Below are 27,661 nucleotides of genomic sequence, written 5' to 3'. Positions count from 1 at the left end.
GATGGAGGATTAATCATTTCTCCTTCTGTAAAAGTCTCGAACTGGACAGATTTGCTGGACTGTAGAGGCAATAAGGGCATTGAAGCAAATGAAGAGGCTGGCGTGGAAACTGTGTCTTGCGTACGCGTCGACGGCATGACATCAGTCGTCTTCTGCGAGGGAACTGTCTTGGATGCCGTCGCCGACGAGGAGACCGTCGACGGAGTAATCTTCATGGGCATCGTCGTCGACGGAACCTTCACTTTCAATGTCTTCGTCGACGGAGCCGTCGTCGACGGAACGGTCGTCGACGGAGCGGTCGACGACGGGACAGATGGAACAGGTCCTCTCGTCGACGGGACAGCCGTCGACGGTGCGCTCGTCGTCGAGGGCGTAGACGAATTTAGAGTCTTCGAACCTCTAGTCGACGACGACCGGGTCGTCGACGAGTGAACTCTCTTCGTCTACGAAGATGAAATTGGAATCAAAGAAGAAACGGTCTTAGAACTGAGAACCACTCTCATCGACGACGAAGACGTCGACGCCAAAGCCGACGACGACGATCCAGAGGCCAGCGTCGTCGTGACTGTCGTCGATTTTGATCCAGAGACAGCCATTCTCGTCGACGGAGCTGAAACTACAGTCGTCGACGGAAAATCCGTGTTCTTCACAGAAAACTGGAATTTGAAGCAGAAGGAGCCTGAGAGCTATGTCTCGTGGGCCCAGACGTGGTAGGTAATGGTGAAGACACCGCAGGGGTCAAAGCGAGGGATAGTTTTCTCTTTTTAAGAAATGGGGAAGGCACCTCCTGCACAAGACCACGCTTAGAAGCTGCTTTAGAACGGCCTGACAAGACTTTCAGCATCAGAAAGTACATTGTCCTTGTCCTTCAGCCTTTAAAGCCAAACTAGTAAGCGGCCTTCTCTCTCCTTAAGAGTTTTCTCTGAGAATTTTCTACAGAGCTTACAGGTTCCCACTTCATGGTCCGGGTAAAGGCAGTAAATACACTTACTGTGTGGGTCGTCATGAAATAATCTCAGCTTTCCACAGGAGGAACAAGCTCTGAAGAGAGACTTCTTACTTGAAGACATTGTGGAGAAACTGGAAACACTTGAAGAGAAGAAAACTGAGCAGAGCTCAGGGAGACTCCCTTATACACGTGCGGTAGAAAATCTAAGGGCTTGAGCTCTGAGGAGAAGGTTCTAGAGGGCTGCTGGCGCCTGATTGGCTGCAGTTTGGACTACATAATGACAAGGATAGGCTGCATTGGAACTTTTATATTCCCATGCATTCCTATGTGGAACTTTTTGGTTAGGTACCAGATGCTTCTTGTATGCATTTTTTGGGTTTTTCCTTATTATGTATATATATATTTATTATATATTATTATATATTTAGTATTTATTGCTATTTTATTTACCGTGGGACTCCCACTCCGACGACGGGGAATATTCAAGCATGTGAATCTATGAAAGACACCCCAATACTGGAGAATCCTACCACTGGACACGAGGAGTGGAGGAGCCGGAGACTGACCCAAAGGCCAGGTGACACAGGTACTTGCACCCTGGCCCCTTTATCAGGGTAGTCCAGGGAAGCATCAGGTTCCAAATGAGGAGGCGTAAATGAAAGCAGCAGCGTCGACGGACGCCGCAATGGCGATCTATTGCAGCCCGAGGAGTAGGGGGGAGCAACCGCCAAGGGAGGCGGACTCTACGCCGGTCCCGATGACCTCTACAGAGGACTCTACCTGGACGCGGACCAACGCTGATTCCACAACAAGAGAAGCCTGAGCCGGCGTCGACCCGGGCGCCGAGGGCGCCGCCTCAGATGTTGGCGCAGGAAGCCGCACATGGCTATGCGCTGACTGACTGGGTTGGCTGGGCCCTGGCTTGGTGGCGTCGCGTCGGCTCTGGAATCTGAGTCAACACACACAGCCGGTACCGGGGAAACGTCCGTAGCAGAGGACGAGTACCTGCGACCTCTGCAGGGCCCGAAGGCACACCAGGGAGAGGGGGCAACTCGAAACAAGCCTACAGCACCTTACAATAGGACTCCATGTGAGCACGCATTGCCCCAACACCCGGAAAGGCTGGATAAGGAGGGTGAGGCTGCTGTGCGTCTTTACCCAGCTCAGTGCATGAGGAATGAGCGGCACGGGCAGCAGAAAAAAACTCCGTAAGCAACGCCTGTGCTTACGCTTACCTGTTCTCGCACATCGGTCGCTGGAGTGACCACGGGAACAAACCAGATTTCGAGTAGAGGAGCGGCGACGGGAGGAAGCCGAACCAGACACCCGTGCGGCCATCAACTTCATGCGAAGCTCCCTCAAGGACTTTGGCTTCATCCGCTGTCAGGTGTCACAGTCCTTAAGAGGCATGGTGCACGCTGAGGCACCACATACAAATGAGGTGCGAGTTAGTGCCAGACATCTGACACGCGCCAGATTCACAGGCCTTAAAGCTGGAAGGCATTGCACACTGTTCCACCCAACACAGTTGTCTAGAAGGCCAAAAAACCAGGCCAAGGAACGGCTGGTTTTCCAGTATCCGCGCTTGGACATGGAAAATAAGAAACAAATATGCTACTTACCAGTATGCATCTGTTCTTGGCATGTAGGCCTGCTGACATTCATATCTGTGCATAGATCGCCGCCTAGTGTTGGGTCCGGATGATTGCACATTGTTGTCCTCGAAGAGTCTTCCAAGTATCACGAGATAGGTGGCTCCTCCCCTGGACTACAGTGCGCATGGGCATCGACTCCATCCTCAGATTGTTTTTAGCCATTGTGGCCAAGATGGAGTGAAACTCAGTGAATGATGACCATGCTAGAAGTATATGAGAATTCTGCAGCTGCTACAGGCGCCGGGGAGGAGGGCGGGCGATATGATGGTCAGCAGCCCTACATGCCAAGAACAGATGCATACTGGTAAGTAGCATATTCGGTTCGAGGCATGTGGGCTGCTGAATTCATATCTGTGCATAGAATACATAGCAGTCCCTCCATTAGCGGCGGCCGCCCGTGCCAGCTGCAGCAGTTTGGAAAAGTGTTTTGAGAACAGCCTGCCCTACTGCTGCCTGGAGTGCACATCAACACAATAATGCTTTGTAAATGTGTGTGTGGTAGACCATGTGGCTGCTCTACATATGTCTTCCAAAGGAATGTTTCCAAGGAATGCCATAGAGGCCCCCAACTTTCTGATGGAGTGGGCCCTTGGTGGAATGGTGAGAGTACGTTTTGCTTTCAGATAGCAGATCTGTATACATTTAACGATCCACCTAGCAATACCAGCCTTGGAAATAGGGTTACCTTTGTGGTGCGGTGCAAAGGCGACAAAGAGTTGCTTAGACTTCCTAAAATCCTTGGTCCTATCGATGTAATACATCATGGCCCTTTTGACGTCAAGGGTGTGGAGCGTTCTCTCCGCCAATGACTCAGGATTTTGGAAGAAAACTGGCAATTCAATCGTCTGGTTGATATGGAATGGAGACACAACTTAGGGTAGAAATTTAGGGTTAGTGCGAAGCACCACCCTGTTAGAATGAATCTGAATAAATGGCTCTTGGATAGTTAGGGCTTGTAATTCACTAACTCTACGTAGCGAAGTAATCGCTATGAGGAAAGCCACTTTCCACGTTAAGAACTGAATCTCAAAGGAGTGCAGTGGCTCAAAGGGAGGACCCATCAGCCGGGTGAGGACCACATTGAGGTTCCACTCCGGAGCTGGTGGAGTCCGCGGCGGAATGACTCGCTTGAGTCCTTCCAGAAAATCCTTAATGGCAGGCACCCTGAAGAGGGAGAGGTGCTGCCTATTTTGGAGATAAGCGGCCATCGCAGACAGATGAATGAGAATGAAAGCATAGGCCAGATTACATTTGTACAGATGGAAAAGGTAACAGATGATATTCTGAATAGAAGCATCTAGCGGGTTAATGTTGTGGTCTGCACAATAAATGACAAACCGCTTCCATTGTGCCGCATAGCATGCTCTGGTGGTGGGCTTCCTCGCCTCCCGAATGATGTCCATACAGTTGGAAGGCAAGTGCAGGTAGCCAAACTCTAGGACTTCAGGAGCCAGATCGCCAGGTTGAGCTGTTGCGGATCTGGGTGCTGAATGTCGCCAAAACTCTGCGTCAGAAGGCTGGGTGTGAGACGTAGCCTCTGATGCGGTACACGGATAGTTCCAGAAACGTGGTGTACCATGGTTGGCGAGCCCACGTTGGAGCAACCAAGATGTGAGTCATAGAGTGCTGCCTGAGCTTGCGTGCCACCAGCGGTATCATGGGTGCTGGGGGAAAAGCGTATGCAAATCTGCCTGACCAGTTCATCCATATCGCATTGCCCTGCGACTGTGGGTGTGGGTGTGGGAACCTGGCGGCGAAGCTTTGGCATTTTGCGTTCTCCCTTGTGGCGAAGAGGTTGATCTCTAGATGACCCCACTTTGGAAGTACGGTTGGAGTACTGATGGATGTATCTCCCACTCGTGCATTTGGTGGCTGTGCCTGCTGAGCAGGTCTGCCATCTGATTGTCCTTGCCCGGGAGGTGTTCCGCCATGAGGAAGATGTTCCTCTGAATGCCCACTTCCACATGCTCTGAGCCAGATGAAACAGCTGCGGAGAGTGTGTACCTCCCTGCTTCTGAATGTAGTACATTGCCGTCATGTTGTCCGTCCGGATCAACACTACCTTGTTGCACAGATGTACTTTGAAGGCTTTCAGTGCCATGAAGATCGCCATCAGTTCGAGAACATTGATGTGCATCTTCCTCTGATGTTGCGTCCACAGTCCCTGCACAGTGTAATGGAGTACACGAGCTCCCCATCCCTGATGCATCCGTCGTCAGGATGATCTATGGCACAGGCTCTTGGAACGGTCGGCCCTTGCAAAGGTTTCGTGGATTCCACCAATGCAGAGAGTTGTATGCCCGACCGCTCACCAACACTAGGTCTTTCAACTGCCCGTGAGCCTGAGTCCACTGACGTGCTAAGCACTCCTGCAGCAGAGGCATATGTAGCCTCGCGTGCGGGACTATGGAAATGCAGGAGGCCATCATGCCTATCAACTGCATGAACACTCTTGCTGGAAGCGAGTGTTGAGGTCTGAATTTTTGTATCAGCGATAGAATGCTGTTGTCTCTCACTTAATTCGGCTGTGCTATGGCCGCCAGAGTGTTTATGATCGCACCCAGATACTGCCGTACGTGAGCGGGCTGGAGGTGGGATTTTGGGTAATTCAGTGAGAATCCCAGATCGTGCAGGAGGTGAATGGTGTGGGACATGTGGGCGGCACACTGATGGGCTGACTTCGCTTGGATGAGTGAGTCGTCCAGATAGGGGTAGACGTGGATGTTCCGTCTCCTGAGATGCGCCGCCACTGTCACCAGGCACTTTGTGAACACCCTGGGTGCCGTGGTGACACCGAAAGGCAAAACCCTGAACTGGTAGTGCTGGTTTTGGATGGTAAACCTGAGGTATTTCCTGTGTGAAGGGTGCAGTGGAATGTGAAAGTACGCATCCTTTAGGTCTAAAGTTGCGAGAAAATCCCCCTGCCTGAGCAACGGGAGCACTTGCTGCAGGGTCAACATATGGAAGTGCTCCGACAGGATGTAGTAGTTAAGTGGCCTGAGGTCCAGGATGGGCCTGAGGGACCCGTCGTCCTTTGGAATTAAGAAGTACAGGGAGTATACCCCTGTGCCTCTTTCTTGCATAGGCACAAGCTCTATTGCCCCTTTTTGCAGCATGAAGGTGACCTCCTGCTGCAATAAGTGCAAGTGCTCGTCCGACATAGGACGGTGCCTTGGGGGCATGTTGGGTGGAGTGGATGTTAACTCCAGACAATAACTGCATTGGATACGTTTTCTGACCCACCTGTCCTTGGTGATGGACTTCCAGACGGGCAGGAACTGCTGGAGTCTCCCCCCTACCGGTGTTGTGTGGTCGGGGGGCAGTGACAAGGCGTCACTGTTTGCTGGTGGTAGAGGACCTGGAGCTGTTGCCACGTCCTCTTCCCTTGGCACTGTTGCCACGATATCCACCTTGACTCTTGTTGGTGTAAGTAGTCTGGGTGTTGCCCTTGTAGTATTGCGTGGACTGTGAAAGCTGACCCCTTGAGACGCCTCTAGTGCTGGAGCGATGAAAGGACCCACCCCGAAACTGCTGAGACTGTAAGGCACCCATGGACTTTGCAGTGTCGGGCATCTCAGCCCCTTCCTTGTATTGTTCAGGCAGGTGTTGCAACAGGGTCTCTAGTGCATCGTAGTGTGCCCTGTCATAGCGCGCCAGAAGCGCCTGGGTGTTAGAAATACGCCAGATATTGGATGCCTGTGCTGCCACCCTCTTCCCCGAAGCCTCGAAGACCTTGGATTCTTTGTCTGGGGGAGGAGCGTCACCCGTCGTTTGAGAATTGGCCCTCTTCCGGGCATTCGAGACGACAAGGGAGTCCAGAGGCAACTGTCCTCTAATGTACGTAGGATCAGTAGGCGCTGACTTGTATTTTTTGTCAATTCTAGGGTTTATCACCCTCGCCTTGGTAGGTTCCTTAAAGATCTCAGCAGCATGCTTTAAAACACCTTTGAGCATAGGCAGAGTTTTTACAGTCTTTTCCGTTACTGATACAGAGGAAATCCACATCCACAGGGTCAGCATGCAGCTGGACATTGTGATTGTTAACAGCCCGTTCAATGAGGGCATTGAAAGCAGCAGAGTCTTCTGTAGGTGAAGTCTTTGCAGAAAAGAGTTGAGGGTCTTGGCCTGAATGAGGATCTCCAGGGTCACCACCAGCTGCCCAGGGCTCATGTGTATCCTCAGGGTCTGTATAGACTGGATAACTGTATTCATCCTCATCATCTCCCTCACCATCGACCACATCGGAGTAAGTGGGCGACACATGAGTCTGTGGTGAAAGGGGTTCCACCAAGACTGGAGAGCAAGCAGAGTCCTTCTTTTTGAGAGGGATGTTGTAAGACTCCAGTTGGGGTTCTGGGGTGATTTTCTGCTTCAGGAGGGAAAGCCTGCCCGTTTCGGTGTCGATGAAGTGCACCTGACGCTCATCCCCCGAAGGTCGTCGAGGTCGCGGGCCGTGGACCACTGACAACGCCTTCGGCGTCGAGGAGATCTTTTCGGGCACGCCGGCCACTGCCTTAGGCGCGAAGGCCTTCGGCGGCAACGTAAAGAGGATCGACGTGGACGCCTTAACTGGTTTCTCCACAGGCTTCTGAGGCTTCTGAGGCGGAGGATCCTTCGGTTCGACCGCCGCGGTGCCGTCCCTGATGCGCTGCAGGAATCAGTCACCTTTTTGGTGAACGCGGGGGATGGACGCACTGGTTCAGCGGAGTCCTTCGAGGTCACCTTCGGAGTAGAGTCCTTCGAGGCCGCTTTCGTAGTCTACTCACGAGGCGCAGCGCCCTTGGCCTTGTCGTGCGGACGAGGGGCAGAGAGGACCTTTGGGTCATCAATTCGCTTCTTCGGGTCACCGAGAGTTTTCTTCGGTTCGTCGACAGCCTTCTTCGGGTCGACAAGGCCCTTGCCGGCGTCGACCGTCCTTGGCGCCGACGCGCCAGTATCGACCACCTTTACCTTAGTCTTTGGCGCGGCAGACTTCGTCTCAACGCCCTTGACTTGGCTTTTCGGCTCGACAGCCATCTTCGGCTTCTTCGGCGCCGAAGCCTCCGAAGTCTTCGATGCGCACTTTCTGTTTCAATGCTTGCCCCTGCGCAGTATCTGGCGTCGAGACCGTAGGTTTCACTTTCGGATTCGTTTTGCCAGGGAGTGGCTCGGTAACAATGTCCGTGGCCGGGCCCGAAGGCGGGACCGTGGAACCCATATCGAGATCTTGGGTAAGGCCCGAAGGCGATCCCTCGACCTGGGCCTTATAAAGGGGCGCGGCCCCAGAGTCAGTTTGAGGAAGCTCCTCGTCCGAGCTATCCTCCATGGCCCCGAGGGCACCGTCGTCGTCTCCTACCTCCTCGACGACTTCTTCACTTCCGAACACCTCGGCATCAGCGTCGTAGTCTTCTTCGACGTCCGACGCGGGGTTTGATTCCGAAGCGTCCTGGATATATTCTTCCTCGACATCCCCAGCATCGAAAATGTCCGCAGGCGCCGGAGCAGATTGCTGGGCCTCCAGGCGCGCAGCTCGTCGAAGCTTAAGTGTCTTCTTGGACCTGAAGCGTGAGCAGGCCATACACTTGGCCTCATCGTGGTCCGGCGACAGACACTTGTTGCACACCGGGTGGACGTCGATGTGGGGGTACTTCGAGTTGCAGACCGGACATCTCTTGAATGGACTTCGGTCCATGATGGATGGTCGATAAGTCAGGAACGTCGACTAGGCCTTCCGCGCCGAGAGCACGCGGAAGTACAGAAACCGGCTAGGAGCCGAGCTAGAAGAAGTAAAGCCGAACGCAAGACAATACCGACGTATAGGCTAAAGACCTTTTGGTCTCAAGAAAGTTTTTCTATCGATTCCGACAAGAGGGAATTAAAGACATCCGAACCCAATGGCGGAAAAAAACAATCTGAGGATGGAGTCGATGCCCATGCGCACTGTAGTCCAGGGGAGGAGCCACCTATCTCGTGATACTTCGAAGACTCTTCCAGGACAACAATGTGCAATCATCCGGACCCAACACTAGGCGGCGATCTATGCACAGATATGATTTACCCTTGGACCAACTAAAGAACTTTATCAAGTGCAAGTCACCCTTCAGATACATGTCTATATAAAAGAAGTGCTTTGATTAATAACTGAAAATACGTTGGCCAGGGTCCCAATACAGCTAAGCATATAGCTTGATATTGTTTTTGAAAATCATGTGAATAATAATTTTTCTATCCACCAATTTGTTTTCTTTTCCGTTCACTTGGTCTCACTCCTTTTGATCACCCCCCTCTTTTTGCACACTTCCTCTCTTGGGCAACCTCTGTTTTTATCAATTTGAAATGATATGTTTGTTATATAAAACGAATTGTTAAAACATAAAAAAACAAGAAAGATGATGAAGAAGCTAATAAATCATAAGTAATCTTTATTTGGTGGTTTAGGTTTATTTTGTGGTACAAAAAAGTACAATAGAGCAGACGGATTGTGGTTGCTCTACTCAAAGAACTATGGATAGTATTGATTTGACTCAATTTGTATAATCAATAGGTCTAGGACCATTGTTGTTTTGATACAGATATGAATTTAGCAGCCCACATGCCTCGAACTTAGACATCGGCCGACGTCGATCCTGGACCATCAGGAGGGTGGGGATGGCTTCGGCTGGGGGCACGACCGACACCAGGGGCAACGTCGCAGGGATCGGCGCTGGGAAAGGTAGAGCTAGTTCGACCAGCGTTGATCAGTATCCAGGCCTGAATCCTCAGCGGTCTGTCGGATCCGCTGGCCTTGAAGGCCCAGAACCCCGATTGGCTCCGCGGGGCCCGAAGGCGTGCAGGTTGAGTCAGGCTGCCCAAAGGTGGAGTGGAGGGTTTCTTAAAATGCACAAAGCTGGGAAGGGGGTGTTCTCGCTCCCAGAAACGGAGGGAGGCGCTGAGTAGTCCCAGAAGGAGGCACCAAAGATTGAGCCTTTCAGCGAAGACACTCTGGGTCCCACGACGCATCAGCCGACCGACAGGGAGAAGGCATAGAGAGGTGGTGCTTCTTGTGCTTTGACATACCCAAAGACTTGGAGTGCGACGAGGTATGGGGGCTCGGTGACCGGTCTAGAGACCTTCCTCTCAAGCAAGTCTGAGAACAACGTGGAGTCAACTGCCGGGCCTCCAAAAGCTTTTGGGACCACTCCTGCAAAACTTTGGATTCATGGCCCAGCAGTCTGAGCACGAATTCAGGTGGTGGTCGCGCTCCAGGCACCAGAGGCACCCTAGGTGCGGGTCCATCACAGACAGGCCTCGTAGGGCTTGAAGTCGGTTCGACGACGGAACATCCCTTGCGCACCAGGAGTCGAAGATTAAAAAAAAAAAGAAGTCCACAAAAGTAAAAAAAAAGCTTAGTTAAAAAGTGATTTAAGGGGGGTAGCTCTCTCCGGATCTGCGCTTGGCTGGCGCAGAAAAAGAAAGAACTGATGTCAGCGCGCAGGGGTGGCGTCTAAATAGACACCGCAACGACATCTCGGCGAACACAACACCGACGACAGACACAGAGTCGACCGACTGCACCTACCGACACGCAGAGGTACTGCTAAGAAGAAATTCTCTGGATTCAGTCTGCCGCCTGGGGTAATTCTAAAGTAAGGAATCTATAACTAACCATTGCCATTGGCAATATTTATAACTTTTTCTTTTTACAGAAATTCACTTGCATTTGAGCAAATGGATCAAAAGTTATTTGATATTACATCTCCAAACAGTCTCAATGAATAAATCAAATAATATCTGACCTATCTTGATAGCACAAATTAGTTAACCTTTTACAGGTAATAACTTGTGTATTTTGGAATTTATACCATGCTGTCAGTGTAAAAACACATGTACTTGGTAAAACATGATAACATTCAGAATAGTAGTAAGAACCCCTCTAGTGTTTAAAATGTGTACACTGTATGGAGATTGTTCTGACAATGTACAATGCAATTTTGATATCTCAAGATTACCTTCACTGTTGAAAAATCTAGTGATAAATATGTATTCATAGAACAACCTACAGATTTGTAAATTTTACTTCAAAAGGTGCTCAGCAGTTAACTACTATAGCCCGCAGCTGGGAGCTATACCGGTTGTTAAAGGCCCTAAACCTTTCAACTTGGACCTACAATGAGGCTATTCGAACAGAGTGCCACTAGAGGGCAGAATGATCTAACAAATAAAAGAAATGCCTCAGGCTCCATGAGGCATTTGTTCACAAACCCCTGTGAACGACAGACTGGAATGTTGATGCTCCAGGCATTTACTAGCCATTGGAAGCCCGGAGCACTCTATTGTCTTCAATAAAGTTTCCAACATTCCAATGTTCTAATAGTCATTATAAGCCCAGAGCTATCCCATTGTACTGTATGGAGTGCTCAACATTCCAATGTTCTAATGATAGTTATAAGACCGCACATTTCTGGTTTGATTTAACTAAATCAGGTTTGGTCAATAGGTAAAATAAGAAAAGTTAGAAATTATTGTCCAACTTTCATGATGAAGGAATAATAATCTCTTTCAAAGTTTCATCATTGAGAAATAATAGAGTACACAGATTTATAAGCAAATAAATATATAACACTGATTATCACTGCAAAAGTTTCAATGTTTTTGAATACTGGTGGAATAAATATGAAGTCAAATAGATCTGATGTTCTATTTTATTTTATGAAAAGTCGGTTTTCCTTCATATTCAGAGTTGATTGGTTGTCTTTTGAACTCTGTGTGATCCAATAAACTACTTTCCAAATGAACAACTTTAAAAGTAAAATCCTATTTGGAATATTATGCAAGCCCTCCAAATTGATAACTGGCCACAAACATGTCAGAGGGAAACTTACATCTATTACTGGACTGCCAAAACAGAATTAAGTTCTTTTTCATTACGGAAATGTTTAGCTACTCAATTGTGTGTATATAATGCAGTTATTTTATTGTGCAGGCATTATCTTTTTGATATGATATATTGTGTATTAAAAATGAAATGCATTCTTATATATTTTGAATAGATATTTATATTTTACTGACACCATTTGCACTCCAAAGTCACTGAAGTGTTTAAATAACCGTTAAACTTCAAATGGCAGCTAGCCTGTTAGGGGATTACATTGCCAAGTGTGGTTAAAATCATCACGTCAGTTACTTCAAACTCTTTCTTGCAGTTTTCAGAAGTACTCATCTTACCCATTTCTAAATGTCTCACAGTGTCCTACATTCTTTAACTTGCCAGTTACACTTTAATGTAGTTGCTAGGGAGTAGCTACATTGCATATCATCTACTAGATGCAGATTCGCCTGGACTTCAAAGCATTATACTGCTGTCTTGTAGCACTGGTTTCAAAAATATACAAATATCTAATGGTGTATATATTTTCTACTACGGTTGCACAGACTTTACAGGCCAGCATAATTTTAAAGCTTTAAAACACTGCTGCCAAGCATCATCAATCTTACTCTTTTAAAGACGGAGGATCACTTCTCGACCAGGAGAATGTTGCATCTTTAACTGTAATGCTTCCTTCAGCTAGAAAAGAAACAGGTGCACACAATGTTTTAACCAGGGATTGAGTACATACTATTTTGGACATTTGTGACATGCATGGCAAAACAATCTTCGTTTTGGCACATTAAATTTGCTTCAAAACCATTCAAGGAAAAGTAAGATCTGCATAATTAAATACCCCCCACTCATGAATGTTTACCATTCTAAGAAGTGTTTTCAATAAAAGGACTGGAAAAAATAAAAGGTTCCCAGCACAAGCTCAGTAATGAAAAACTTTTTCCAACATGAATCAAAAGAAAAGATGGTGGGGGTGCTATCGTGATAGAATCGTAGATGGCTCAATGAAATAATTATGGGGATTAAAACACCTCCACTGAAAAAAGTTATTGTATAGTTAACTGTTGATTATCTTACCCAAAGCAACAAAGCTAGACAGTTAAAAAAAATCTTGTACCACTAAGTATTACAAAAGCTGCATGAGCGGGGATTCAGGAAATTGAACAGAAGCACAAGGATAATGAGCCCAGATAATCACGGCTGCTGGTGAGCATGTTTTTTGGGGGGAGGCGTGGGGGGGGGGGGATATTAGCTGGTACCTCTGGAAGGTAATGATTAGCACCAAATTTATTGTGCAACACTTGCTCTGAATCCTCACAAATTGAAATTTATGAACTGGAAATTGTCATTATATAAATACATTAATTTACTAAACTCCACTTCAAGCTAATCAATAATCCCTAAGAATTTATATCAGTCCTGTGAAATGTCAACCTCTGCTATTACTCTTCATTGCTCCAAATACTCTGTAAATGAGTACAATCATTGTTTGCTTCAGTGTTGGGAAAATCAAGAAACTGGAGACATTTGCTTGTATTAGGATCTGGGATGAAGATGCGTTGGGCTTTACTGTTAGGGAGATACATAATAAAATGTAATGATTGCCTAGCTGTCCTTAATTGGATCTATGATTTACTTAACAATTGCTTTGAAAATAAACATTCACACCAAGCCATTAATCAGCACACTTACAAAACAATAGTAAACAAGCATTTACAATGCAATAGGTCTCGCAGCATTAAAGTTTGAGTTACTGGCATTGTAAATGACAATGCTTTGCATTAATTTTTTTTTTAATTTGCAATTGGTATATAAGCATTGTTTGTGAATGGTTAGTTGTTGCTTATGCTAAGCAAAATTGGCAGAAATATAGAGTGCTAGTCTTGCTTCTTATAAGCAAGACTAGCCTCTCGAGCCCTATCTAAAAGAGACTCCCCCTCAGCTCCATGGTTCTCGCAAGAACTGAGGAATGAGAAAGCAGCCTGTAAAAAACTGGAGAGACTCTGGAGAGCAAGCTACGGTCTGGAAGAAAAAGCCAGGTATAAAGAAGCTTCCAAAAAATTCCGGAAAGCTATCAGAAAAAGTAAAAAACGTTTCTATGCGGATTCGATTCTTCAGGCAGAACAGTCCAGCAAACAGGTCTTCAAAGTGGTACAGTCGTTCTTCAAACCAAAATGCATTGAAAGAGAGGTTGTACCCACAGTTACACTATGTGAACAAATTTCAGAGGTTTTTTTTGTTTTTTTTTTAATTTTTATTTTTGGTGCAAAACAAAGATAGTATGTACAGCTTCATCCATCGCGTTTTCACACATTAAGTACTAGGTGAACGAAGTAATACAGTATACAGCAATGACAAAACTTATATCATCCACGTTAGTGCAAAGCATTTCAGGTCTTATCGGCGATGTGATGAATAGGGATATACATGTGTCGTAGAAATACAGTTTGCGATTTTGTGTTTTGTTGGCTACTATTCGTCTGAGTCTTGCCTCTTTTATCTTACAACAAACATAAAACAATAAAAACAGCACACTTAGTCCGGCACGTACTTGAAGTAGTAGCTTTCGGCACTCGTAGCACAGTCCATCTGGAAAGAGAGCAGTGTGTTGTATCAAAGCCCCCTAATTCCCACACCCTCCCTTACCACCTCCCAAAGCAGGTCCCACCCAATTCCGTTGCACACGCCCTATATACATATGTACTCCCAATCAACGCTCCTCGTCACTCTCAGATCCTTCGACGTCATCCTCTTCCAGTGGTTCACAGATATCCCCTCTATAGGAGTTCCAGGGTTTCCCCACCCCATTCCATTTACGTGGATTACCCCTCAATTTGTACACCGCCCTTTCAGTCAACATAAGCATGTCCATGTTGCGGAGCCATTGGGGCAGCGTTGGGAGATCAGCCGACCCCCACTTCTGTGCTATGTCCCGTTTCGCTGTTACCATCCCCACTGTGACCCAGGTCCTTGCATAAAAGGTGAGGTCAGTCGGCTCCCAGATGTTCAGCAGGCAGAGCCGTGAGTCTAGAGTGAGGGTGGTGTGAAGTGTCGGCGCCATTGTGCGCACTACCCGTTATGTTATGTTATGTTATGTTAATGGGTGACTTATATAGCGCACGGCTACTCCAAGGAGTGTCCCGGCGCTTTCTGACCCATTACTGATTATCATTACCGTTGCCAGTAACCGACAATCAGTGGACATTCCCACACCGTGTGTATGAAGGTCCCTTCTGCCCCGCAGCCCCTAAGGCAATACGGATGATCCGCCCTGTGCAGTTTGTGAAGCATTGTACGGGTGTAGTAGATTCTGTGTAGGATTTTTAGCTGCACGAGGCGAAATTTAGACGATATGCCTGCTTCACGTGGGGATGCCATGGCTGTGTTCCAGTCAGTTTCATCCAGGTCACCCACTTCCACCATCCATTTGTCCTTCAGTTTCCCAAGTGGATCAGGCATATTGTTAATCAGTTTGCGGTATGTCAGCGATGTCGCCCCTTCTTGCATGAAATCAGTAAGTAGACGATCCTCCAGAGGGGAGGATTCGGGCAGGGATGTGTCGGGTGGGATCGCTGCCTGCAGTGCGTGTCGGACCTGGATGTATCTGTAGAGCTCTGTGTTCCCCAACTCGTATTGTTCTTGCAGAGTGGCAAAGGAGATCACTCCTTCCCTCGTCCACATGTCCCCCACCGTGGAGATGCCGATGCTGTCCCATTGTGTGAAGCCCTTAGAGCGCCGCAAATGGCCCAATGCCTTCGCGTCCCATAGGGGCATAAGTTTCGTAATGATGCCATCCCACTTCAACTTTGCCTGTGCCTTGTACCATATGCGGACTGTATGTTTTGTAGGCCCATTAAGTTTTGCCGCCACTCCACGGTGGTACAGTGGGGCCAGTAAACTGTTCGCACCCAGTTGCGCCCTGTCAGCCTTGAACGCTGGGTCGTCCTGCGGGGCATGTATCCACTGGTTAAGGATTTTGAGCTGGGCCGCCCAGTAGTACAGCTGTACGTTTGGGAGGGCGATTCCCCCGTCGTACCATCCCCTGTTTAATTTGGCGTGAGAAATGCGGGCTGGCTGGTTGCCCCATAACAGGCCCGAGATCTGCGCCGTTATTTTCTGGAGGAAGCTATCCGGCACCAAATACGGGGCGTTTTCCAGCACATATAGGAAACGTGGCAGAGCCATCATTTTAAACAGCGCTGCACGGCCAAGGAGCGTTAGGGGGAGATCCTTCCAATGGCGCACGTCCCCTCGGAGCCGGGCCAAGGGAGGTTGTAGGTTGAGCCGTGCGAAATCCGCCTCATTCCGGGTGATATGAATCCCCAGGTATTTAAATGACGTATGCGCCAGTTCCAGTGGGCAGGAGTCCGGGAGAGGCGGGAGCGGCCCCCGCAGTTCAAAAATGATGGATTTGGCCCAGTTAATGGTGTAACCCGAGATTCGCCCATGAGCTGTACAGAGAGCCAGGAGGTTAGGGAGACTCTCTTCCAGGTCCGTAAGATAGATCAGCATGTCGTCTGCATAAAGGGATACTCTGTCCTCCCATAACGGGGTCCATTGTATTCCTTTCAGGAGTTGGGTGGTGCGTATCGTAACCGCCAGTGGTTCTAAAACTAATGCGAAGAGTAGGGGTGAAAGCGGGCAGCCCTGTCGTGTACCTCTGCCTAGGGAAAAGGTTCTTGAAATGTGGCCATTGGCCGTCACCTGCGCTACTGGGTCCCTGTACAGCATTCGTATCCAGGAAAGGAACACCGGGCCAAAACCCATACGTGTGAGCACTGCAAAAAGATAGCTCCATTCCACCATGTCGAACGCCATCTTGGCGTCTAAGGAGAGGATGGCAGCCGGTTCCTGCAGTAGTGGAACTCGCGCCAATACTCCATGTACCCTGCGGAGATTTAAGGCAGTGCTGCGGTGTGGCATGAATCCGGATTGGTCCGGGTGGATCAGGTGGAACAGAGTCGGCAAGATCCTGTTCGCCAACACCTTGGCAATAATTTTGGCCTCCGGGTTCAAAAGGGAGATCGGTCTATATGATGAGCATTCGTTGGGGGGTTTACCTGGCTTCGGTATCGCCACAATAGTAGCCATCCGCTGATCTGGTGGCAGTGTACCCTGTGTTCTAGATTCCTCGTACATATTGAGTAGGGGTGTGCTTAAGGATTCGGCCATGACTTTCAACCATTCAATGGGAATCCCGTTAGGGCCCATCGCCTTGCCTGGATGAAGGGCGCCTATAGCCAGCTGGATCTCCTCAACCGTAAGAGGCGCGTCTATATCCTCAGACATCTCTGGTGTCAGCTCTGGCAAGGGAACGTGCGCAAGAGCAGTCTGGACCTCCCCCTCCCCAACCACTATCTCTGGGTTGTAGACTGAGGCGAAATAATCGGCGAGGACTTCTATCTCGTCGGGGCGGGTATGGTTGTTGCCCTGTGGGTCCGTAAGTTGTAGGATATTCTTCCCCCCCCCCTGTCTCTTGTCCAACCACGCCAGCAATTTACTGGCCTTGTCCCCAATGTCATATACCCTGTGCTGTGTGGCCGCAATGTCCGACATCGTGACCTTGCGCATGTGATCTGTAAGGCGGTGCTGGTGGACCTGGAGTTCATGGAGCGTGTCGTCTGAGGGGTTTGCCATATGGGCTGTGTTGGCCCTCTCGAGGCCTAACTCTATCTCGAGGGCCTCTTGCCTGTGCGCCTTTTTGTGATTTGCGATCACAGCTATGGCCTGACCCCTGAACACTGTCTTATACGCCTCCCACAGTATAGAGGGGGAGTCCACCGAAGATTGGTTTTCCTCGAAATATAGCCGTGTTGCCCTCTTCAAGTCCTTAGTAATCCGAGGTACTTTGAGGTAGCCAGGGAAAATCGGGAATAATCTGCGCCGTGCCATGGTCGTAGTGGTGAGTGTCAATGTGAGTGGCGAGTGATCGGAGACCCCCCGTGGTTGTATTTCCGCTTCCGCTACAGTAAGGTGACCATTAATCAAAGTAAAAAAGTAATCTATCCTGGACAGACTATTGTGCGTGGCCGAGTAGTATGTGTATTGTTGCTGAGTAGGGTGTAGAGCGCGCCATACGTCCACCAACCCCTGTGCAGTCAGGAATGTCTGGAGCTTGTTGGGCCCTTCTGCGTGCGTACGTGGGGGAAAGCGGTCCTCGGTGTTTGTAAGTGTCATGTTGAAGTCCCCACCTATGAGCAGTTCCCCATCAGGGAGTGTCAGCAGGAATTTGCCCAGATCCGGCAAGGCCTCAGAGTGTAGTGCTGGTGGTATGTAGACAGAGACTACGTTAAAAAGCCTCCCCTCCCACTGGCCATGAACCGCCGCGAATCTGCCATGGTCATCCGTTGCAGTAGACATGACAATAAATTTGGAAGATTTTTTCTGCAGGATGCCAGTGCCACGGGACCCCGAAGTGAACTCGGCATGCACTATCATATGATAGCCTCTCCTATCTAGGGCCTTCGTGGCCGCTCCCGACAAGTGTGTCTCCTGTAGGAGAATGAGAGCCGGCCCCCGTCTCCTTATCCCCTGCAATACCAGCCCTCGCTTAATCTTATCCCCCAGGCCCCTCACGTTCCAGGACATGACAATTAGTGAGTTCTTCGTGGTTGGACTATCCGTTGCAGCCATAGCGAGACTCCCAATCAGACCTCCCTGTGCCCCGAGTGGACCAGAAGTTCTCAGTTACATAATTTCAGAGTTTTTTGACCAAAAAATTAAAAAAGTATATGACTCTTTTGGCCCAATAATAAAAACTGTGAAGCAGGACCTAGCGAATAATGGTGGGACAGGCGAGATCCTCACCCAGTTCATACATATCCCCCTGATGGAGGTAAGGCAAGAACTTATCCGCTGCAAATCCGGCTACCCTGATGACCCCTGCCCAGCTAAACTATGGAGCGCCATAGCGGACTCGGTCGCCCCTATACTTCAAGGTATCTGGAACTCCTCCATCATGTCGGGCACATTCCCGGACGTCTGGAAGCACGCTACTCTCCTACCCCTAAAGAAAAAACCTAATGGGGACCCAGATGACCTTACGAATCTCCGCCCAATATCCCTATTAGCTGCCCCGGGAAAAATGCTGGAAAAAGTCATACAGCGCCAACTGAGCAAATTTGTAGAAACCAACAACATTTTGCATGAAACACAATCTGGTTTCCGCCCCGGCTTTAGCACAGAAACGGCGCTCATTGAAGTTGCCGAGTCGGTGAGGTGGTCGATGGATGCAGGAAACTCAGCAATGCTGGTACTCCTGGATCTGTCGGCCGCCTTCGATACGGTGGACCACGCCAGACTTCTCAGCCGGCTGGCGGAGATAGGTATTCAGGACAGAGCACTGGGGTGGATAAACTCCTACCTATCTCAGAGAACGCAGAAGGTGGCACTTGGAACGATTTCTTCTACACCCAAAACCCTCAGCTGTGGAGTCCCGCAGGGGTCGGCCCTCAGCCCCCTTTTGTTCAACATCTACCTGGCTCCTCTCTTTACGCTAATTGCCAACTGGGGTGTCAAGGCAATCTCATATGCCGATGGCACCCAGTTGGTATTTCCTTACTCTGAGATGACGCAGGAGTCCTTCTCTAATTTCAAAGGCTGTCTCCAGGATATAGCACACTGGATGAATACTAATAAATTAAAACTTAATGCCAACAAAACCGAAGTCATCTTCTTCGGCAAGGGTCCCTCCCCTCCCCAGATCTCTGGTGGCCAATGGAGATGGGCCCGTCCCCTTCACCCAGTCACTCGGCAAAAAATCTTGGTGTGAGATGGGATGATAACATGTCCTTTTCATCCCATGTCCAACAAGTCGCCGGATGCTGCCTGAGCAAGCTGAGAAACCTCCGAAAAATCCTAAGATTCCTACCAGAGAGCTGCAGAAAAACGGTTGTCCACGCGACTGTCACCTCCCGACTGGATTATGCCAATGGTTTATACCTTGGCCTCCCAAAATACCTGACTCACAAGCTTCAGGTAGTTCAAAATGCGGCTGCGAGACTACTTCTGCGAATCCCGTTCAAGCAGTCAGTCTCTCCGCATCTTCGAACCCTGCATTGGCTGCCAGTAGCCAACAGAATAAAATTCAAAGCTCTGACGCTGGCGTTCAGATCTCTGCATGGCTCCTGCCCACAATACCTGAAAAACCGCCTCCCAAGATATTCCCAAAGTCGTGCACTACGGTCCAACGACGTGTCCAGCTGGCCGTTCCGCGCGCAAAAAAGGCCCGACTAGGCGGTCGGACCTTTTCAGCAAACGTCTCCGCTCTGTGGAACTCATTGCCTCAAGCAATCCAACAGGCCCCTTCCGAACCCTGCTTTAAGAAACTACTAAAGACCTGGCTATTCACCCAGCTACGATAGCTTTCCTATCTTCAGCCCAGGTCATTTGTGTTCTACTAGCGCCGGGACACCTCCTTCGTGAGGTAGCTGTTCGCGCTGTATAAAATCCAGTATTATTATTATTATTATTCATGCCGATTTAAAGCGCTCAGATACCTGCTGGTAAAGTTTGCACTATATAAAAGTGAAAACTAATAAATAAATTTTAAAAAGCCTACCTGTACCACGTACGTTCTTATTCTGCGATGCCACATATCTCTGGGTCCCTGTACCTATTAACTGCACCCGGCTGTGGGAAACCTCAATGGCAGGAACAACGTGTCGCGGGGGCAGACACGGGCAATGTAGCCACTGTCCTGTGGCTGCACCGCGGGGTAACAGTGTAGGGGCAAGAAGGCAGGCAGTCTGTAGTGCTGTGCCATAGCAGTGTAGTTCTCTGTGTATGCTGGGCATGGGGGTTGCTATTGGCTGACAAGAAGTGGTGAGGAGGTGCCGGTTCAGTGTGCCTGCTTCCTGATCTTGGGTAGGTGACAGGTAAAAAACAAGCATTTACAATGCAATAGGTCTCGCAGCATTAAAGCGTGAGTTATTGGTATTGTGTATGACAATGCCAATAGTTTTAACTTTCGCAAATGTGACACCTATAGCATTTCTATTGCAATTTGTGTTGTATTTACGTGACTTAGATGTATTGATATTACAAATAACAATGGCTTTTAATTTTTTTAAATAATTAATACCAGCAGAACAAGCAGCAATCTGTGGACACTACAACCGGCAGGGAAATTGGATAGATGGAAGATAGCACCCCACCCCTGCCCCAATAGAATAACCCCCCACATCCTTTAACAAGTGACACCTTTGACAGCAACCCTCTTTATGTGCAACCAGTCACTCTCGCCCTCAAACTAAGGTGCAAAACTGCCACCCCAAAGGTGAAACGGACACAACACCCATGGGCACTCAACTGCCAACGGCCGTATGATAGCAGCAGCACAGTGATTGGGATAGCGGTGCCAGACATTGCGTGCGTGGAGGGCATGCTGTACTCGGAGTTGTAAAAAACCTCAAGCTTCAACACGGGTGGCGAGGAGGGTTGGGGGCGCCGCACTAAGTCTTTGGTGCATTGGCCCATGTGCATCACCCACACCCAGACGATGATCAGCCGCAAGCCCACGTAGGGGTCCACGTTCCAGATGCAGAAGGGGAAAAATGAGATACAGAAGAGCGTGTTGCCCAGCTCTGTGCCCAGGGTGAACAAGTAGTACATCGCCCGGTTACTGATCTCGGAAGGCTGGCCTTCCTCCCCGGTTACAGAGTTCCTGCGCTGTCCTTTACCCCAAACCCGGTCCTTGGGTGGCCTGTGCCGCAGCTCCTGGTGCTCCAGTCCATTTGCTAAGATTTCTTCCGCTCTGGAGTGCTTCTCAGCGGCTTCTCCTACCCCACATAGCCGCTAGAAGCGTGCCACCTTGTCAGGGTGCTGCAAGTCCTCGCAGTATTTAACAACACTATTACCTCTGACACCATAAATGAAAAGTCAATCTTTTCACAGAAGTCCCTTTTATTGACTCTGTGTTATTGTTCATTCAATTTTCTTTATATATTTGTACATTGGTATCCGCATTTTTCAAGCGCTCTCCTTTTTACATAAAAAATTATAAAGGGTTATTACCACAACAAAACGTGTTTGTATCACGAAAACATATAACTTACACAGACATATATACATTCACAATACAATCAAAAAAGGTGCGACTGTACACTTCATTTGTATAATGCAATATATTCATTTCTAATCATCCTACTGTGCTTTGAGCAAGTTCTAGATCTGGGGTATATATATCCCTCAGGTTTTGGATTGAATCAATAGTCCCATAAAGTGTAGGAGAAAATAACTGTTAGCAATTATGCTCTTCGGGGTATAAGTCTTTTTTCTTATATATACATATAAGTGTAGTTGTCGAGCATAAAGTACTCCAATCCACTAGATACTGCCAACGCGTTTCGACCGACTTATTGTGAGGACTAGATCTACTTTTGTAGTGCGGTCTTCATCAGGGCTGTAGGGCATCACCATTTGTCTTTTCAGTCCATATATTGGAATGCTGTTGTCCTCGCAGAGCTGCCGCAGCCTCTTCAGTGTCCCCATGTTTCAAATCACGGGGCCCGGGCTCAGCGCAGCAGCTGATAACGGCTATCTCCCCCCTGGCCTGAGCCTGTATCTGGCTGCGGGGGAAGGCTGAGCCGGGGCCGCCCAGTTACAACTTCTGACTGACTGGGAAACTCGTGAGCCGAAGCGGCCGTCTGAGCCAAAGTCAACCACGTACACACCACTCCCAGCAGGCTCCGAGGGGCAGCGTTCAGGGAACCAAGCCACACCTGCAAATGTGAGAACCCACCCTACTGACAGGCGCGAGACAGAGTCAAGGCAGCCACACAGCGGCCGGTCTTTGCCGCCAGAGGGAAGCCGCTGTGACAGCAGTCACGAGACCGACTGAGTGCTTCCTCCTGGTCAGCACGAAGGCTGCTTCCTGTCGCCCATTAGAGAACACCCTCCGTTTCAAAGGCTTCTTGTGCAACCGTAATTAAACGAAGAGCAAATAGAAGATGTGTTGTAATGGCTACAGCGGCAGACTTAGAAGCTGGGGGTTTAGTCTTGGCGGGAGGCTCAGGCTACCTGTGATTCTGGGCACATCACTTAAATCTCTCCGCGCCTAAAATGAAACATGTCCCTGTCCATCTGTAATGCAATTGGTTGCTGCTAATGTTAAAGTGCTTCGATACCCTGGGTCGAGTTCGCGCTATAAGAACGAACGTGTGAAGCAGGTGGGGGGGGCGGGGGTCTCTGTATGTGTGTGTGCGTGCGTGTGTGTAGGTGTGCTCGTGTGTGTGCGCATGCATAAGGGGGAGGTGTGGCTGTGTGGTACAGCTTTCCAGGAGAGGAGACAGGAACTGGGCACAGCGAGCGCGTGTGCGTGCGGCCTGCTCAATTCCGAGCGCGCGGCCAGCTCCTGTCCCCTCTCTTGGGAAGCAGAGTCGCTCACAATAAGTCTCTGGCGAGAGCGCGCTTTCGTGCGGTTCAACACCAGGAGACCTAAAAAAGCATTAAAGGGCTGGAAGAAATCGGAGCTGGGTTGATGGGTTTGTACAGAAAAGTCGGGGACTGCCTGTGTTAGAATTTGTGTATGTCATTCCATGGGAATCAATCCCACCCCTTGTGAACAAAAACACCTTCTTCGGCCAGATAGTTTCTCAGATGGTTATATTCAAACACACCTGTTTACTCTACCAATCCCTTCACAAACAAGATACAATTATAAATCTTACCAATTTGGCTACTTGTTCTATGCCCAGTAACTTGTAAAACAATTCTTCTTTATTAGAGTGGATTCACTTTAGCCTTTCGGATGTTCCAGTTGAGCCTCATCACAATAGTCACAACTTTATCAAGTGTTACACTGTATTAAGGTCCCGAAAGAGGGTTTCTGCCATACGTTCTTGTTCTTCATTCAGAGTGTCCAGCTAAAGGTTATGTCAAGTACTTAATCAACAATCAGTAACTTAAGTCCTTATAAGCATGCCGTCCGTTCCTACATACAAAATACCCATGGGTAGACAGGAAAGCCAAATGGGTGCACACTTCAGGTACAATCCTTCCTCATGCCCTCACACAAAATCACAATTTACATTATTACAATTGCTTTCTGTTCAGCCGATACCGACTGTAACTTGATGTTTAAAATTGTTCATATTTTGGTCGTAGGCACTGGCTATATTCAGCTCCAGAAAGAACAGTTAGTCTCTCCTTTAAATTTCCCCCACAATACTGACTGTTCATTAGTACGGGTTGATTTTGTTTATGCATTAGAGACGGGCTCATGTTTTCATGTTTCAATCGTTTTGCCAACACATCAACGCTCACATATTCCTATTTATTTCAATTAAAACATAAATGTTGCTTACAAAAGAAACGGGGCTTGTGGTTCACTGAGTAGCAGAGGCAAACACCATCTTTATGAATAAATTCCGATGGAAAAAATATCAAGAATACAAACATCTCAAGTCACATAAGATCAACAGATGACTAAAACCAATAGCGCTAGCAAAAAGGCAAACTATGCGGATATATTATGTACACCTGTCAAACAGAAAGAATAGTAAATAAAGGACCGACAGTCAGAAAATGTGAAAATGTACACGTTCGTATTAATCGGCACATGACAAGGCACATTCTCAGTTTATTTAGTAGATCAGAGCTCTGTAGCTGTAATCTGAAAGAGCAAATAAGCCAATACTCCTAATTTCCTCGCACAAGCTATTTCTAATAGCATAAACATCAATACTGTCAGACACCGTCCTTCAAGCCTAAACCATGTGCAACATATTTTGGGGCATGCATCATCAGCTGATAACCATACGTAAAATTTGGTTTATTGAAAGCCTTTTAAGCTAGCCCGAAAGGCACTTTACCTCATATTACATATTACATATTAACCAGGTCTCACGGTGCTCGATTCCACACATTGGCCTCATTCCAGTGATCGACCTAAGGGACACTGGCTAAGTTTATTTCCATGAGTGTGACTATTATTTCTGGGTTCAAAGATGCCTGGTCAGCGTGCATTAACCCGAAAATGTATTTTTTCTGCGCTGTAGTTGGTAGTTTATTAACGTAGCACGTGCACCCGATGCAAATTGCAAACACGGATGCGTGAGCAGTGCCTATGCTAAACTAAAAGCATGCATGAAAACTCCAAGGCGGCATTAATTCCAGAGAATATGAATAATATGGCAATAACTTGACAGTTTGTTTAACAGTATGTATTCATGTACACAAACGCTCCCCCGGCTTTTTTTTCTAGACAGGTCACGGAAATGTAACCAATAGGCGCCCGGCTTGTACAGGAAGCCAGGCAACCTGTGTTGAGACGGGAGCGGGGCCGCAAAAATACAGGAAGCAGACGGGAGCCTACCCCGCGCTCCTGTGCCCGTGATGCCAGCCGGCAGATTTGCGCGTCAGCTAGCGGGGCTCCTGTGCTCGTGGAGAGCCCCGCCTGCTGCTGAGAATGGCCCGCTGGCTGCTGAGGGAGAGAGGGACACGCGAAAAGAACCCGGGGAGTGGGGTGTGAGGGGGGGTGTGTGTGCGCCTGTGTGTATGTATGCATGCATGTGTAAAAAGAGCCCGATGACTGGTGGAGAGGGGATGGGGGGAGAGGGGATGTGTGTGCGAGTGTCTGTGTGTGTGAAAAGAGCACTCCTGTGCGCTGTGATGGGCAGTGGAGCCGGCGGCGGAGGGGGGAGGGAAAGTGAAAGTAAGCAGCAGGCTTGCAGTGGAGACAGGAGATGGGTGTGCACGCATGTGTGTTTCAGTCTGCGTGCGGCACGCGCCGATCCGATTCCAGAGCCTGCCCGTGCCCATCTCCTGTCTCCTGGGAAGCACAGCCGCTGACAATAGGTCTCTGGTGAGACCGCGTTTTCGCGTGGTAATCGTCACGAGACCTAAAAAGGTTATTTTAGACTGCTGACCGCATTAGAGTGCCTGCTTTCACACCAATGTCTAGGCAGTACAAGCAATAAAAAGATTCAGGTGACTTCGATTTGGTCACCTTGCATAGAGTGTTGTATAGGAATATAATGATAATAGCTGTGTGCAACGTGTGGAAGGTGTAAAATGGTTTTTGGTCTTTTTATAGACTACCTTGAAGTCCCCGATTTTAGATATTACAATTCAACATACATTTGTTTTGAATAGGCCACGTTACTTAGCATGAGTTTAAAACGTATGCCATTACAACGCGGTCAATACAACAACAGCGTTGTTACATCGCATACCTTTACAATGCAAGTCATTACAACGTCTTGCTGTAGGGGGTGGCGCTGGATTTTGGAATAGTATAATTTACTATTCCAACTCCGGTCTGTGCAACATTAGGGAAGGTGTTGGATTTTAAACCCTGCACCTTCTGCCCCCTACAGCAAATCTTAACGACTTGCGCTGTAATGGTATGCGATGTAACAAACCGATGTGTAATGGCATACGCTGTATCACATGCGTGGTAATCGATGTTTACCTCTTTGTTTCAGCTTGGAATGGTATAAGAATACATGTACAATATTGATTAAAATGACGAACCAATGTTTTCCAAAGAATGTGCAGTCTACTAAAGACAAAGATGGCAGATGTTTAACAATATCTGTTGACACTCATTTTTCAGAGCGAAACTGATTTGTGGAGGGATATATTTTTTCCTGCAATCCCTCAGAAACACCCGAAGTATTGAGTTGAAACTGCTGTTTGGCACTTGGAAACCAAGATAAAAGATTTTTAAAACTCCTGGGGCCAGATGTAGGTAGGCATTTACCGGTCGGTAACGGCCGAATTCGGCCGTTACCGACCGGTAAATGCAATTTGAGATGTAGGGCCCTGTATTTTACAGAATCGGTAAATTTACCGATCAGTAAATTTACCGATTCTGTAAAATACCGAATCGGTATTTTTTCCGATTCGGTAAAATTGATATGTAGGTGGGACTCTTCTGAGTCCCACAAGCATTACAGAATCGGTATTTTACCATCAAATACTATTTGATGGTAAAATACCGATTCTGGTGTGCATGCACATGTGTGCATGCACACCTGTGCCAGATGACAGGCAGACCTGCCCTTAGGGCAGGTATGCCTGCCACATGGCCCCCGAACCTTTTTTGGGGGTGCTAGAGGGTGTCAAAGTGACACCCCCTGCACCCTTGTGAAATTCGGTATTTACCGATTCGGTAAATACCGAATCGGTAAAGCCTATTGATTCCTATGGGCTTTGAAGCCCATAGGAATCAATAGGCTTTACCGATTCGGTATTTACCGAATCGGTAAATACCGAATTTTAGCGATTCAGTAAAAAGGAACATCTGGATTCCCTACATACCAACCCCTCACATTTACCGAATCTTAATTACCGAATCGGTAAAATTCGGTAATTTTCGGTAATTAAGATTTGGAAAATGTTACTTACCTACATCTGGCCCCTGATGTCTACAAAACATTGGCACAAAGCATAAGTCAATTCCTTTATCACAGCGCTCCTGTGGCAACGATGTGTCAGTTTTGGCCTATTTTCTTGAACAAATTAATCTAGAAGCGAATAGGATGCTGAAGGACCTTGTCAGGTGGGTGAAAGCAAGCCTGGGTTCAGGTGCCATTGAAAGTCAGGAGGAGATGAGCGGAAGATGTGGGTAAGCAAAGATGCAAATTAGAACATTGTATTCATCATGTAATCAACATTCAAAAAGACAACACCATTATGCTTGTCAATGCAGTCCAAGAAATTGTCCAATACATTGGAGTGGGCACACAGATCAAACCAAAATCATATGGCAAATATTTACATACAACTTTTTTTTTCAAAAACAACAACAAACAGGCAGTGTGTGTTTAAGGGGGCCTACCATCAAGTGGCTAGACTAGATTCCTAGAGCATTTACAACAGATTTCTGAATATTTTAGACATTCTCTAATAGTTCCTAGTTAATTTAATCTTTATCTGCTCCGCAAGTGTCTATTCTTGTACAATCTTTATCCTTTCTTCCATTCTGGGGCCCTGGGTGCCATCCAGTGGATCCCACTACACCTCCTAGCAAGGAACAGCGTGAATTGTATAAACCACCTTAGGTTTGTTCTAAGAACCTTTTAGCATTACTATGCAGTATTATTTTGTGAACCTGGATCTCAGTGGCCACCTGGATGCACTCTATAAATGTATTATCTTATTGTCTTCCAATAATCAGTTAAAATGGAATAATCCCATGTGTACGGGCTTCCTGCAATTTATCACTGTTCACCTCATGCAATCTGGTTTCAATGTCTGAAATTTGAATGCCAA

The 27,661-nt window shown here is 48.0% G+C and overlaps 1 protein-coding gene across 1 annotated transcript in view; it reads right to left on the bottom strand.

The window, feature by feature from the left end:
- Positions 1-27,661, bottom strand: part of LOC147668204 (multidrug resistance-associated protein 1-like) — a gene marked incomplete at its 3' end in the record, with an annotated part of 614,782 nt that overhangs the window by 230,784 nt on the left and 356,337 nt on the right. The window contains exon 10 of the mRNA XM_086948707.1: positions 12,058-12,127. Coding sequence (XP_086804833.1) covers positions 12,058-12,127 — 70 coding nt within the window. The remainder of the gene's footprint in view (positions 1-12,057; positions 12,128-27,661) is intronic.

The sequence above is a fragment of the Lissotriton vulgaris genome, unplaced genomic scaffold (assembly GCF_964263255.1).
Source record: "Lissotriton vulgaris unplaced genomic scaffold, aLisVul1.2 SCAFFOLD_1214, whole genome shotgun sequence".
Taxonomy (NCBI): Eukaryota; Metazoa; Chordata; class Amphibia; order Caudata; family Salamandridae; genus Lissotriton; species Lissotriton vulgaris.
Note: the sequence above shows the minus strand (reverse complement) of the source record. Positions and strands in the feature narration are given on the sequence as shown.